Source organism: Hyperolius riggenbachi, chromosome 9 (assembly GCF_040937935.1).
Source record: "Hyperolius riggenbachi isolate aHypRig1 chromosome 9, aHypRig1.pri, whole genome shotgun sequence".
NCBI lineage: Eukaryota > Metazoa > Chordata > Amphibia > Anura > Hyperoliidae > Hyperolius > Hyperolius riggenbachi.
In genome coordinates this window covers 16,821,401-16,836,819 of record NC_090654.1, presented here as the reverse complement: position 1 = coordinate 16,836,819, position 15,419 = coordinate 16,821,401, and the positions used below count along the sequence as shown (strand labels likewise).

Below are 15,419 nucleotides of genomic sequence, written 5' to 3'. Positions count from 1 at the left end.
TTTTTTTTGTAAGATATAGGATGTGTTTCTGATGCTGAAACCAGGAAAATGACCATAAACGTGGGTATCCTGAATCATTTACTGCAGTCTACTATATGTTACTACAGGGCCTCTTTAACCACCCTGGCGGTCTATTATTTTGCAGCGCTCGGCCGCGGGTGTTTTTTTTAACCTATTTTTTTTTTATCATGTAGCTAGCCTAGCGCTAGCTACATGATTCCCCCTCTCCCTGCGGCATCCCTCTCACCCCTCCAATCGCAGCCGGCGACCATACCCAACAAGAAATCCCGCTCTGAACGGGATTTCCTGTTAGGTCTTCCCTCGTCACCATGGCGACAATCGGAATGACGTCATCGACGTCATGAAGTCAGGGGGAGTCCCCATCCACCCCATAGCGCAGCCTGGCAGTGATTGGCCAGGCTGCACTGAGGGTCTGCGGGAAGGTCCTCTTTCGCGGCACTTAGCAGCGGATCGGCGGCAAGCGGCGGTGATCGAATTAAACACGCAGCTAGCAAAGTGCTAGCTGCGTGTTTTTAAAAACAAATTGTAAAAAAAAGACCCACCAGGGGCTGATATATCCACCGCGGCGTTACTGGACGACCTCGTCCATACCGCTAAGGTGGTTAATGCAATGAATGCCTTCTTGAATCTAATGTTATATTACTCCAGGATACACTTCACATCACATTGATTATCTACAATTCATATGTTGGAAAACTGCAGGTTTCTCATTCCATATTGGATAGTAAACATTACACCAGCACATAGTGCGCGTAAATGTTATTAGTTATCACGCAAACGACACAACGCATGTTAAAGTTTGTGAAACGTGTATAATGAGCCTGATGTTCATGTTGTTAATATAACGGGTGCCTCTATAATACATAAGGGAATATACATTAAACTGCTGTCTTCAAGAGACATTGACCTTGCCAACCCTTTATTTATTTGTAACAAATGTTTATTGAGGAAATACTGTGTAAATCAATACATTGTTAGGCATATAATACCCCTCCAGGGGGATAAGGCAATAAAAAAGTATATTCATATTTATTAATTGCATCCTGACTAAGATACTAGTTAACTCTTATGATATTTGCAGCAGCATCATCATCATACAACCTTTGCTATCAGGGATGAGCAGAAACTACGCCAGTGCAAATTTACGCATCATAGTTCGCATCTACACATCGTAGTTCGTAGGTGAAGTTTCAAAACTACGCTTATGAATTTACGCGTAGCGATGTACTGTTACGCGTAGCTTACGCCCACTATGCATAGTTAACATGTGTATTGCATAGTGAACTAAAAATGCGTTACTCGCTTCTAATTTTTCGCGACGTGCGATTGTATGCTTACAAATTTATGCATTGGAAAGAGGAATGTACACATAGAAGAGTTCCCGTTGTAAGCATTTAAAGAGGAATTAATGCTTAAAATTTTCTGCATACGGGCATAAGCATCCGCATATACTACGCTTCGCACTACGCATAATTGCGTACTTTAACGCGTAGTCCAACAAAATGCATACAAAGCGAATATTTGATTTCGACGCCGTAGTTTGGCGAAGTGTAATTGCGTAAAACTACGCGTAGTTCCAGCTTAGCAAAGTTGGCTACGATTATCCCTATTTGCTATTGTTGAGCTTATGAATGCCAGATTAAGTCATCTGATCATCATCATACAAGCATTTAGCGTAGCTATTGTTGAACCTATAAATGTCAAATGAAATCATGTGCCCTTATGTTCAAGAACCTTAACCCTACCACAGGTTATTTCCCCTTAAAAAAACCACAGTAATTTTCACATCACGCTCCTCCCATTCATTCAACAATAATTTCATCGCTACTTATCACACTGAAATGATGTATATATTACAAACTAGGCTCTCTTTGAGCAGTACTTTTTATTTTATATGCATTTAACAGGGAAGAAAAAGAAGAAAAATATTGAAAAAAAAAATCATAATTTCTAAGTTTTCAGCCATTATAGTTTAAAAAATAAAATGTGCTATTGTAGGTAAAAACTACACATTTAATTGCCCATTTGTTCCTGTCATTACAACATTTAAATTATGTCCCTAGCACAATGTGTGGCGATAATATTTTATTTGGAAATAAAGGTGTATTTTTTTCAATTCAGCATTTTTTATATGATATCAATAATTACAAGCCTTTATTTACAAAAATAATAATAATATGCCCTTACAACACACATATTTAAACATTTTGATTATGTAACTCTGATCGGCTTTGGGAACAGCTGTTTCCCATTCACTGATCATAGCAGTGGTAAGTAAACAAATTTGTATATCTTTGACCCTGATCTGTAAGATAGGTACATCACTGCAGAATTTTTTCATCCCACTTAATTAATGCCTCTGAACTCTCTGGACTGGACAGTCTGAACAATGGCATGTAACATCCACTGGGGAAATATGGGCGGCGGAAATAGCCGCTAGTAGAATAATGGTTCTACTATTGGCCAGTGACAATTCCGATAGTAAATATTAATACATGTTACCTGTATTTTACTAATGCTAAGCCTAGCCCTAGTCTTACATGAGCCCACCTATATTGATACCTAAAACCCTATCTGAATTAGGATTTTACCTGAAATTTTGCATTACGATTTTGAATCATAGTTGCGAATTACGATGCAAAATTACGATTATGCAAATTTTTTGCTCATAACTAATTGGGTTGCTCTGCCTCCCAAATCTCCCTTTACAGCCACGATCAACATGGGCACCATTAGACATATTATGATTCTAATTCCAGCATGACGTTCTCCGTAGATAAAATATGGAATTGAATGATTGACTCACCTGCTCGTGGTGCTCGATGCCCATGCTGATTGTATTCACAAGGATGGCTATCATGATTCCCCGGTTGAAGTACTTGCTGTCCACTATGCCCCTGAGTTTCACGCGAATTTCTACACAAAGAGTCTCACAAAAACCTTCATCCCCGTCCTCCTCTCCCTCTTTGTCGAGCTCTGATGTGCTGCCGCCGCTGCCCCTCTCGCTGGCCGGTCCTTGCGTCCCCTCCTGGCTGGACTTGTTACTGTCCGGAACAGAAAGCTTCCGGTTATCGTCCCATTTAGCTTTGGTGCACTGAGGACAGTTTGAAAGGTCGGAAGTGAATGTCATCGCTATAGGCTGTACGATTGCATGAGAAGTATATTCCAACTGGCTGTGCTTCTGACAGACCCCTAGAGAAAAGCAAAGACAAGAGTGAGATTATGGCGACGTCCACCCAAAACTAAAATGCGATCATATGAATTCTAGTATTTGCTAGAGAACAGAGGCGCCAACAGGATAAAAAGTGATAAAAACTTTAAAATTGCTAGGGAGGCAGTGGTGGACTTTCCTCTGGAAAGCAGACAAGAAAAACTGTCTGAATCAAACAATTGAATTTATTAAGAGTACCCCAAGAAATGCAACGCGTTTCACAGGCACAGCCCGCTTCATCAGGCAATAGGAGGCAAAAAACAGTAGCTCGGTAGAAACATGAATAGCGCCTCTGTCACAGTTTCTACCGAGCTACTGTTTTTTGGCCCCTATTCTATTGCCTGATGTAGCGGGCTGTGCCTGTGAAACGCGTTGCATTTCTTGGGGTACTCTTAATAAATTAAATTGTTTGATTCAGACAGTTGTTCGTGTCTGGTTTCCGGAGGTAAGTCCACCACTGTCTCACTAGCAATTTTAAAGTTTTTAGCACTTTTTATCCCATTGGCGCCTCTGTTTTCTAGCAAATACACTGTGTCCACCCCTGGTGGAGGGGTGACCTACCCCGAACCTTTCCGATCTACAGAGAGCGACATCTTAATCCTGAGTGAGGACAGGTCTAATATCCTCACCTGCATTTACAGTGGTTGCCTGAGTGGTAACCCTTGTTTGTGAGTATATATATCTCACTGATTATCATTTACACGTTATCCTGTACATACTACACTATATTGGGCTCTCGGTCTCTCCCTTTTATATGAATTCTAGTGGTTCTAATCAATAATCAAATACTTTGCTTCATTGAATCTTTCCTACTATTTGCTACATGTTAAAGAAAAAGACGCCACATGACGCGGTGACATCAGAGCGTGGCCACGCTCAGAAGACAAGGACACCAGGTTTCTTATTTATATGAGCACACACTCATTTGCGAATTATGCTCTGAAGAAGCAGCTGTGTCTGCGATACATGTTAGGGATAGTTACTGAGAGCCTGGGACACTCCTGGTAAGCATCCTTTTTGGGGCTTGATGTATTTATTTGTTATCAGGGGTTGTTGCAGCGTTAAGAAGCACTTCAGTAACCTTTATTCCTTTTGCATTCATACCTTATCAAGCTATTTTTGCAGTGGTGTTTTTGATCTTGGAAGGTTAGTAATTGTTTGGTTACACTGTATAATAGATGCTGTTCAACTGAGTTATTTGTTTGCCTTGTGATGTGTGTATGGATCATTGCATATCAATTATTTCCACACATTAGTATATACATATTATTCTGTCCTTGCTGATGTTTTTTAATGGTTTTATTGTGATTACACTTATATTTCAATAAAGATTTGTTTACAATGAAGTTTGAAGATTTGAAATTTTCTTCAATATTTTTTGCAGCTACAGCATTATAAATGCTTTGCAATATAAACAACAACTGCAATATGGCGCCTTTCTTAGATACATATTTAAAATGGTAAAATGAGCAGTCTATTGAACACATATGACTGACAGAGTTTACCCTTTGACGCTATGATGTCAGAGCCAGAATAGGCGTGGACAGGAAGTTGCTGACACTGCCATGAACAACCTGCTCACTATATAAGAGCAAGCAGGACAGGTGAGACGTTTGGCTTGTATATATGGCCAATGACAATATGAATGTATTTTAACTGTGTGTTTTGCAGGTTTTGCACTACTGCACTGTGATTGTCCTCTGATGAAGCTTCCAGTAAATATGGGAGTGAAACATGTCAGGCTAGGTGGAGGGTGGTGTTGTGTATGAATATGCATTCAATTTCTATAGCTCTCTACAATAAGCATACATAGTGTGTTGTATACTTTCAGCATAGTGTTTAGAATTTTCTTCCCTGCCAGGTGGATGTCTTTTTCTTTAACGCGCAGCAGACAATGGTTATTCAATGGTTATTCAAGGGCGTATTGTAATTTGTGGATCAACTTTTTTGTATATATCTTTCCTACTATTTGTTCTGGCTTTGCCACAATGGTAACTGAGTACATTCTCCATGTTGCAGAACAGAATCAACCCGAAATGAACACGAGGTGAAAGAGATATGGAGGCTTCTGAATACTGTGGTGCGTGTTTACATCATAGGTTATAAGTCAGCCTCCCACGATCTTCAGAATCTAATAACAGTGAAGAGAATCTCCTGACTGCCCCATTTATTAGTTTGGTTCAGTTCAACTAAAACTGAACAGCTGCAGCATTCAGGAAATCTAGGTTTAACGATCCAAAGTCCAATATGCTGTTTTTGTGGACTTTGGTTAGGAAGACAAACAAAAAGCCTCTGACTGACCATTTTTTGTCGGCTGAACCAAAGCCAATCAGAAGTTTTGTTTATATCTTAAAGAGAATCTGTATTGTTAAAATCGCACAAAAGTAAACATACCAGTGCGTTAGGGGACATCTCCTATTACCCTCTGTCACAATTTCGCCGCTCCCCGCCGCATTAAAAGTGGTTAAAAACAGTTTTAAAAAGTTTGTTTATAAACAAACAAAATGGCCACCAAAACAGAAGGTAGGTTGATGTACAGCATGTCCACACATAGAAAATACATCCATACACAAGCAGGCTGTATACACCCTTCCTTTTTAATCTCAAGAGATCATTTGTGTGCTTCTTTCCCTCTGCAGCTATCTTCCACTGAAGTGTCAGGCTGTCTCTTCCTGCAGAGTGCAGACAGCTCTGCCTGTATGTAATTCTTCAGTATGTGAAAGCCCAGCCAGCTCAGAGGACGATTTATCCAGCTTGTAAAAGATAATAGAGCAGAGAGAAGCTGCACTAATCTAAATAATACACAGGCAGTGTGCAGAGAGGGGCCTGGAGGAGGGAGATGCATCACAGAACCACAACACTGAAGAACTTGGCAGCCTTCCAGACACCGCCTGACAAGTCTGACAAGAGAGAGATAAGTTGATTTATTACAGAGATGGTGATAGTAGAAAGTGCTGCAGTAAGCCAGAACACATTAGAATAGCTTTTGGAACTTGTAGGATGATAAAAAACAGGATGCAATTTTTGTTACGGAGTCTCTTTAAAGGACACCTGAACTAAGAGGGATATGGAGGCTGTCATATTTGTTTCCTTTTATGCAATACCAATCTTGCCTGTCTTGTGAAACTCTTCGGTTGCAGTAGTGTCTCGATCACACCACTGAAAACAGCATGCAGCTAATCTAGGCACACGTCAGTCAGAGCACCTGATCTGCTGCATGCTTGTTCAGGGGATGTGGCTAAAAGTATTAGTGGCAGAGGATCAGCAGCATAGCCAGGCAATTTGTATTGCTTAAGAGGAAATAAATATTGCAGCCTCCATGTCCCTCTCAGTTCAGGCGTCCTTTAACATTTTCCATACCGCCGCATGTAAATCCTACACCGCACTTGTGGCTCTCTAAGCCTGATGCAGCGTAGGATTTACGCCGCCTGCCGTTTCCACTCCTGGCGTGACCGTGCACACCCGCTGTCATATGTCATATGACATCTCCCCTCAGTGATCAGGAGCCATCGCAATTGGCTCCTGATCACTGGATTACTATGATCGACGGCAGATCATAGTGATCACCATTACAGCTGCGGCAGTCTGAGGGGAAGAAGAAGATTGACTCACTATCCTGACATTCCCCTCGCTCGCTCTGATGTCAGTGTCGGGTCCTGGCTTGATGACGTCATCAAGCCGCGACCCGGAACTTAATGTCAGTGTGAGCGAGGATGCCGGCGAAAGCCGAGGGGGCTAGAGCTGCTCATTGCTGGAGCCTGGGAGGTGAGTAAAGGCTGCTGGCTACAGGGGGGACATCTGGCTACGAGGGGGACACCATGTCCAGCTAGAAAGACTGGGGATACAGCTGCCTGACTCCCCCAAATGCGCCCCCCCCCCGCATGTAAAATGGCCTGGTCCTTAAAGAAGACCTGTAACTACAAAAAGTTCCCCTGGGGGGTACTCACCTTGGTAGAGGGAAGCCTCCGGATCCGATTGAGGCTTCCCCCATCCTCCTGTGTCCCACGGCGGTCTCGTTGTGCCCCTCCAAACAGCGGGCATGTAAATATTTACCTCCCCTGGTCCAGCTCCGGCGCAGTATCAGCTCTCCGCTCAGAGATACGGCGGAAATACCTGATCGCTGTCGGCCCGCTCTACTGCGCAGGCGCAAATCTCCTGCACCTGCATTGTAGAGCGATCACGGACACTACAGAGATTGGGTATTTCCACCTATCTCCATACGGTTTGCCACAACAGCGCCCCCGCTGGAGCCTGGAAAGGTAAATAAATCAGCGCTCGTCAGGCTAGTCAGGCTAGGATTCCGGGACACTTCTGGGGAGCCAGTGCTGGATTGCCTGCAGCAACAGTGGAGGGGGAAGCCTCATTGGGACCCTAAGGCTTCCCCCTACCGAGGTGACCTTTTTTTTTTGTTACAGAGTCTCTTTACGGTGGGGGGGGGGGTTAGGAAGCCTGTCACCAAAGGGTTAAAGTCCACCTTTAGAGTGAGAGTAACAAGCTGGCCCCATCTAAGATTTGATCAACTTTAATATGGGCAACTAGGATGCAGAGCAAAACTTTGCAAAATTCATACACCATGTTGTTAAATTTAATGTTGAGGTGTATGCTTCAATTAAACATGGTGATCTGACTCTAGATAACAGAAAAATAGATATGGGATGCCACTGTTGGGATTTAATATTAGGTAAGTAATGGTAAGAAATTAAACAGATGACATTTGAGGGGGTGCTCATCTAGTGAGATCATTATAAGTGAACTTTATGAATTCCATCGATGCACCTTTGATTTGTTTGGATTACAATGACTGGGCCCCTTATGTTGGTCGGGTTATTTTATTGGAACTTTCTTTTTTAATTTTTTTTTTTTACTTTGGCTTTCATTGAAAGAGTTTTTCTTTCTGAAGGCAGGGCAGGGCTGACAATTAGGGATGTTCATTCAGTTTCCTCCTAATTGAAATTTTCACATTTCCAATTGGAAAACGAAACTCGGAAATTGATTGAACACAACTTAATTTTAGCCCAATCACAGAACTCGGAAGCATTAGACCAATCAGAGATAGCAGAATTTTTCAGTGAAAGTCAGATAACAAGATCGCAAGACTCGGATATTAGCGAGTATTCTTAAAGTGGATCCGAGGTGAACTTTTACTCATTGCATAATTGTGTTCCTTTCCTATTGTTTATAGAGCATTCCTCAAGTCAAATACTTTTTTGTTTTGTTTTAATACTCTAATTCCCTATAAACTAAATAAGCCACGCCCACAGGTTTTCAGAGAGCCTTGGCAGTAGCAAGGGCTTATGGGAGCTCAGTCTGGGCAGAGGGAGGGGGAGGTGTTAATAGCCATTGATTTCAGAGGCAGAGGGCAGGAGGGAGGAGGAGGGGGATTAGGTTTTTTTTTACAGGCTGAGTGCTCAAGATACAGATAAGCCTGCCTCTGTGTAATGTTTACAAACAACATGGCTGCTGTCATTGTATCACATGAAGACATAATCATATTCTATTAAAGCTGTTTGCAGCTAGATTTGCTGTGTAAACCATCTAAACTTTAGATAAGACATATAGACAAGTTACTTGTTATAGTTAGTTTTTCATATCGGATCCACTGAAAATGTCCTTGGTATTCTGATTACCACAGTAAAATTCTGCATTCTCAACTTGGAAGTATTTAGCCAATCAGAGAATATAAAAATGTGAAAAAAAAGACTTACTGAAAATCAGAAAAATGGAAATTAAAAAGCGTCATTGGAAAAAAATCAGAATTCCCTACTGACAATTGTCTTAAGATAAAAGGGGAGACAAGGAGAGCCCAATATAGTGTACTGTAGTATGTACTGGAAATGTGGGTGTGAGAAGGTAAGTATAGTATTATACTCACAAGTCAGGGTTACCATCCAGGCAACCACTATATAGGCAGGTGGGGAGATAAGACACTCAGGATTAAGATGTCGCTCTCTGTAGATCGGAAGAAAAAGGGTTCACTGCCCCTCCACCAAGGATACGATGAGTGTACAGCTGTACAGAGGCGCCAGTAGTGTAAAAAGAGCTAAAAACTTTAAAGGACAACTGTAGTGGAAGGGATATGGAGGCTGCCATATTTATTTCCTTTCAAACCATACCAGTTGCCTGGCTATCCTGCTGATCTATTTGGCTGCAGTAGTATCTGAATAACACCAGAAACCAGCAGGCAGCTAATCTTGTCAGATCTGACAATAATGTCAGAAACACCTGATCTGCTGCATGCTTGTTCAGGGGCTATGGCTAAAAGCATTAGGAGGCAGAGGATCTGCAGGATTGCCAGGCAACTGGTATTGTTTAAAAGGAAATAAATATGGCAGCCTCCATACCCCTCTCACTTCAGTTGTCCTTTAAAAAGGAGGAGGTAGCGGTGGACTTACCTCCTCTAGGTGGACAAAAGATAATTGTTTATTTTTTTCAGCGCCTAAGGAGTATAAACTTGCATAGGTTTATACTCCTTGTTATAGCCTAATGAAGTGGGATATGCCAGCGAAACGCGTTGCACTTGTCTGGAGTATGTAAATAAATTGTTTTTGTTGAAAAAAATCAACAAGTATCTTGTGTCTACCTAGAGGAGGTAAGTACACCGCTCTTTTTACAGCACTGGTGCCTCTGTACAGCTGTACAGACAATTTGTGTAAGACTGCCCTGACCAAAGGGATCCTGGTAGCCCCAAACTGTTTTATATAATGCTTCAGTATAAATAATACCAGCAACTGGATTGCTGTTTTTGTATATTATTGCTACTTGAAATGCCTAATCCAACACAGCACCCAACGAATCCCTATAAAAGTTATTTATGCGGATAAAAAGACTACATATTTGAATTCCATCTCCATATTAGTTACCATGGTTTTACCATAACATAACACACTATTTTGTTCTATGCTTTCTATTCCTCTTGGACAATTATTAAACTATGTTGTTAAACATTCCTGAAATGATTGTAGAAAGACTGTGAACATTTACACAACATGTCCCAGTAGACTCTTACACAGATGATGTTGTTCTTTGCCATTGATCCCCAGCTTAGCATTGTTGAGCTCGATGCGACTTTGCCGCCGGCTCTGAAGGCTGGTGTAAAGCCCAACTGTACGGCGCTTGGCCTTTCGAAGGATGTGGCAGATGTATTGAAAGATCTCTTCGTAACAGTCTCCAGGCTCGGCATAACTAGCGACTGTGCTAGAAGATAAATACAAAGCCCTCTGTTCCTGCATCAGCTGGTGCTCCCGTTGCTTTGTCTCCGAGAACTGAGTGGCAATAACAACCAGGCACAAATTGATCATGAAGAACGAGCCAACCTGAAGAAAGAAGAAAAATGAGATTACAATGCTCCTCTGAAGCCTCGGAAAACAACACGGACATTCAGATCCCAGCATGAATTGTAAAACTCTTCAAACACGAGGGAAGATATAGATTAATTGCTTTTCTCGTAGCAGCAATGATAATAGTTACAGCAAATTACTTAAGTCATCTGCTTTTTAATTGTTAAACCATGCTGAAGCTCTTTGATTATTATTACGGAGTCACTGTAATTAATCTTCGCCACTTGTCCTGCTAAACGGTTCTACTAGACAACTGAAATCTATGCTATGGTAAATCTATACTTTACCATTAGCAAAGGCATTTTCATCCTATAGCAGTTATGAAAAGTTCTCAGAATAAATACTTAGAAGGCTAACTACTGCAGAATAACCCATTCTGCCACAGAAGGGCCCAAAGCTATTGGATGGCCCAAACATCTTACCATTCCTCACCATTTTGGGCCCCCTCCAGAGCTTGTGTTGTGGTGGGCACACTTGTTGTGGGTGGGGGTGTCGTAGTTGGCATATGATCCATGGAAGATGAGCCTCCCTAGGTATTTGGAAGTGTGGGGTCCTGTCAAAGTTGTTGGGCTTTGTGATTTGTAATTATAGCTCTTTCAGTATTTTTGATATTGTTAAAATGTGCTTCCTCTTTGTGAAACCCTCTCTCTCCTCATCTTCTGCAATTTCTAAAAGTTCCTATGATTCCCCAGAAATCTGCTCTGGAAAGAGGAAACTTTGCTTGGCACAAGGATGGAATCTTGAAGATAACGTCTTTCAGTCTTGTGACTGCCGCACAAAATACAGCATGAAGCACAGGGAATATGGAGATAAAAATGAGATATCCAGAGTACGGAAGGAGCAAAGACCCCATGAACCTCATCCTATTATGGGTTTACTCAGATGGCCAACATTAGAGATCAAGAAAGGCAATGATTGACCCTCCACCCCCAAAGATTACCTGTTATTACGTATGCAAAGTTTGTAACCTGGGTTACACCCAGGGATCACCTGGGTTTTATCAAAATAGAGTAAAGACTTCTGTGCTCCAGATGGATACACATGAGAGCAACACCACAATAAGTGTACCTGGGGATGAGAAGATGTTGCACCTTTGGAAAAATCAACACAGAGACAGGCCCAGTGCACACCGGGCGGATCCGCCGGCCGAATCCACCTGAAAATCTGCGTGGCTAATGTATCTCTATGGGCTGGTGCACACCGGCGGTTTTTAGCAAACCGCAAACGTGCCTCTTGCTGCACATTTGTGGTTTGCTTAAAACCTCAAACCACCAGCCCATAGAGATACATTAGCCACGCGGATGCTGAGGCGGATGCGGCCGGTGGATCGCATCAAGATCCGCCCGGTGTGCACTGGGACTAAACTCTGTCATCCGCACCCAAAACCGCTAGCGTTTCGTGGATCTGCTAGCGGTTTTGGTGTGCACCAGGCCACAAAGAGCACCTCAATAATGCAACCGGTAATGCGTAGTTGTGAAGTGAAAAGTGTAATGAAAGGTACTCTCAAAGTAGGGTTGCTGTAATGGGCAACCAACTAAATAAGGCAGCTGGAGATTAGACCTGTCCCTGCTCAGATAATCTTGGAAACTTCTGAAATTGGTTGCACTCTGATGAATAAAGCGAACGCCAGCTGACCAAATTGGGGCTGGAGGTCACAACCAACAAGGGAGGGTCAAATAATACCACTGCGGGGTAGAGGCGCCCAAGGTCATATCAAATTTAGTTAAAAACACACAACTGAGGTTTTCAACGTATTTCCTGGGATCATCCCACTTCTTCAGTAGGGGTGTTCATACAGTTTCCGTGGAAATTGAAACAAAATTCGGAGATCAGATTTCTGCAGAAATCCAATCTACTGCAACTCTGTAATTTTAGTCCAGACACAGAACTCTAAAGCATTGAATTAACCAGATAATGCAGTACTTTTCAGCAATTATCGGATTACCACGGTGAGTTTAGACCAATCCCAAGACTCAGATACTACCAAGTATTCCTTAGTCTTGTGATTGGCCTAAAATGTATGTGCTATTCTGATTACCACAGTAGTATTCAGTATTCTCCGATTGGCCCAATAATTCCAAATCAAGTTGAAAATATTTAGCCAATCAGAAAATGCTAAAAAGGACAAAAAAAAGATCCTTAGAAATCGAATAATCAGAAAATCAGCATTAGCGCAAATTGGAATTTCCAAGAAATCTGCATTATAACCATCCCTATTCCTCAGGCCAATATTTTTAGGCGCAAAAATGTGGCCTGAGAAAATGGGTTGAGCCCACTAAACGCATTGTCATTGTCTAAATAAAACATTTCTTGTGTATAACTACTACTATAGTACTATAACTACTTTTTTCTTTTTTTTTATTCATATGCTTGTTAATCTTACTATTATTATTATTACGGGTTTTAGCATTGGGAGTAAGCTAGCAAGGTTTTATTTACAGTCTTCTAAATCATGTTTATAATTTGAAGTTGGCCAAAGCGCGGTGAAACACATTTATTTTCTTTGTCGGTAGCTTGGATGTGTCAGGTGTATATCTCTATTGTCGGAGAAAGCCACACACTAAGTGATTCTGCGGAGAGTCAGCAGTTTGACCTCTCCCGGTCTCATTAGTGTGGGTCTGCACTGCAGCTCGGCAGAGTCAAACTGGTAGGAAGCTAAATATCAGGTAACTAAAACAGCTACAATATAGTGATGTGCGCCTGTAAAGAAACACACAGCATGTGCAAAAGCGCAGCAGGTCAGCAAAGGCTTCTAATTACACCCACTGCTATGTTTAGACTCCTTTTGTTTTACAATGTAGCATGTGAAGATTTGGTTTGTGTGAATGTGTAAAAATCATTTGTAGTTTTCTTTTTTTTTTCGAGGTGAATGGGAAGAGATTTCATTTTCTCAGCTGGATATTATAGTGGAGCGGCATGGTGCTGATTTTTAGTCCACCTGTCTAACTTGCCAACTCCCAAGCCAGTCAATAGAAGCAATACTTAGCGCTTTGTGTGAAAAGACCATGGGGAAGCCAGCGTTTTGTAGCAAGTGCCCCTAAATTTAATGTTGGGTAAGCATTTTTTTAAATTTTGGTGTTTTTCCGGATCCAGAGGACCTTAGTAGTATTTTTAATAAACGTAGAAGCGGTTGTGCTAGTGAAGTATCGTGGTAGTGATACATCATCACCATTGGACATTGCTTAGGAACACATGCTATGCTGCCACTACGGCACATAGAATGTCGGGGATCACTAAGTCATGCAAATTTATTAACGCACGGAAGTGGAGATTACTCGTGCTGTGTCAGCGTGTTGGTCATCATGAATCGACCTCAATGTTTCTATTTATTACTCATTGGGCTTAAAGAGAACCCGAGGTGGGTTTGAAGAATGTTATCTGCATACAGAGGCTGGATCTGCCTGTACAGCCCAGCCTCTGTTGCTATCCCAAACCCCACTAAGGTCCCCCTGCACTCTGCAATCCCTCATAAATCACAGCCTTGCTGTGAGGCTGTGTTTACATCTGTAGTGTCAGTCTCAGCTGCTCCCCCGCCTCCTGCATAGCTCCGGTCCCTGCCCCCGTCCCTTCCCTCCAATCAGCAGGGAGCGAAGGGATGCAGGCGGGGACTGGAGTTCTGCAGGAGGCGGGGAGAGCAGCAGACTGACACTATAGAGATAAACACAGCCAGCTCTGACAAGCTGTTTGTCAGCAGCATGGCTGTGATTTATGAGGGATTGCAGAGTGCAGGGGGACCTTAGGGGCGTTTGGGATAGCAACAGAGGCTGGGCTGTATAGGCAGATCCAGCCTCTGTATGCAGATAATATTCTTCAAACCCACCTCGGGTTCTCTTTAAGTCACTAAGCATTGCTGATTTTACCGAACAGTTTATTACGTAAATAATTCACTTAGGCTGTTACCGCATGGAAAATTAAAATTATGACTAGTCAGATAAATTACCAACTTTTGCAGTAAATACCTCAATAAGTGTCAATTCACAAAGATTAGAGCATATGGTAAAACAAATGACATCTTCAGTATTTTATCTCCCGCCTGGTGCCAATTTATTGCCAGGTGGGACATCAGCAAAGCAAAAAAACAAACAAACAAACAAACAAACAACACTAGATGCAGGAGCAGGATACATTCATAGAAATATCCGCTTTATGCCTATAGACTGATACAGAGAGAGAGGGCCCTCTGGTGGCATATATGAAGATTAAATGGACATTGGGGATGCCGTTTCCTGTTGTAAGCTGTCTTAACTACTTCACCCCATAGCGATTTAACGGACAAGAGTGATTTTCACCTTTCAGTGCTCATCCTTTCAATTGCCAATAGCTTAATCACTACTAATGACAATGGAATGATCTATATCTTGGTTTTTTTTACACCACCAATTGGGCTTTTTGGGGTTGAAACTTGTTTTCAGTAATTACTTTATTTTCCATGCATTTTAAAGGGAAAAACAAGGAAAAAATTAAAAATACACTATTTCTCCAATTTCATCCCCTATAGTTTTAATTTAATATAAACATTGCTACTGTACATAAAACCCACAAATTTTACCTGCCTATTTGTCGTGGTTATTACAAGATTTTAATTATGTCCCTAGTACAAAGTATGGTGACAATATATTATTTGGAAATAAAGGAGTATTTTTTTCTATGGTGTTTTTTTCCCCACTAATCTCACGTGCACGCGCACAGGGGCAGCAGCACTGTTCGACTTATAAAAACATCCTGGGGCCGTTAAGAGGCTTTAGCAGGACGTTTTTATAAGTCTTCCTGTCATTAAGTGGATAAGCACCTCTTGGAAAGGAACAGCTCATGTTTTAGGCAGACCACTTGAAGAATCAGCATAACTTTGG

At 41.8% G+C, this 15,419-nt stretch overlaps 1 protein-coding gene across 2 annotated transcripts in view; it reads right to left on the bottom strand.

The window, feature by feature from the left end:
- Positions 1-15,419, bottom strand: part of CACNA1I (calcium voltage-gated channel subunit alpha1 I) — a 614,989-nt gene that overhangs the window by 360,194 nt on the left and 239,376 nt on the right. For both annotated transcript variants that reach the window (XM_068252020.1, XM_068252021.1), the window contains 2 exons: positions 10,239-10,545; positions 2,828-3,213 (listed from right to left, as the gene is read on the bottom strand). In XM_068252020.1, coding sequence (XP_068108121.1) covers positions 2,828-3,213; positions 10,239-10,545 — 693 coding nt within the window. The remainder of the gene's footprint in view (positions 1-2,827; positions 3,214-10,238; positions 10,546-15,419) is intronic.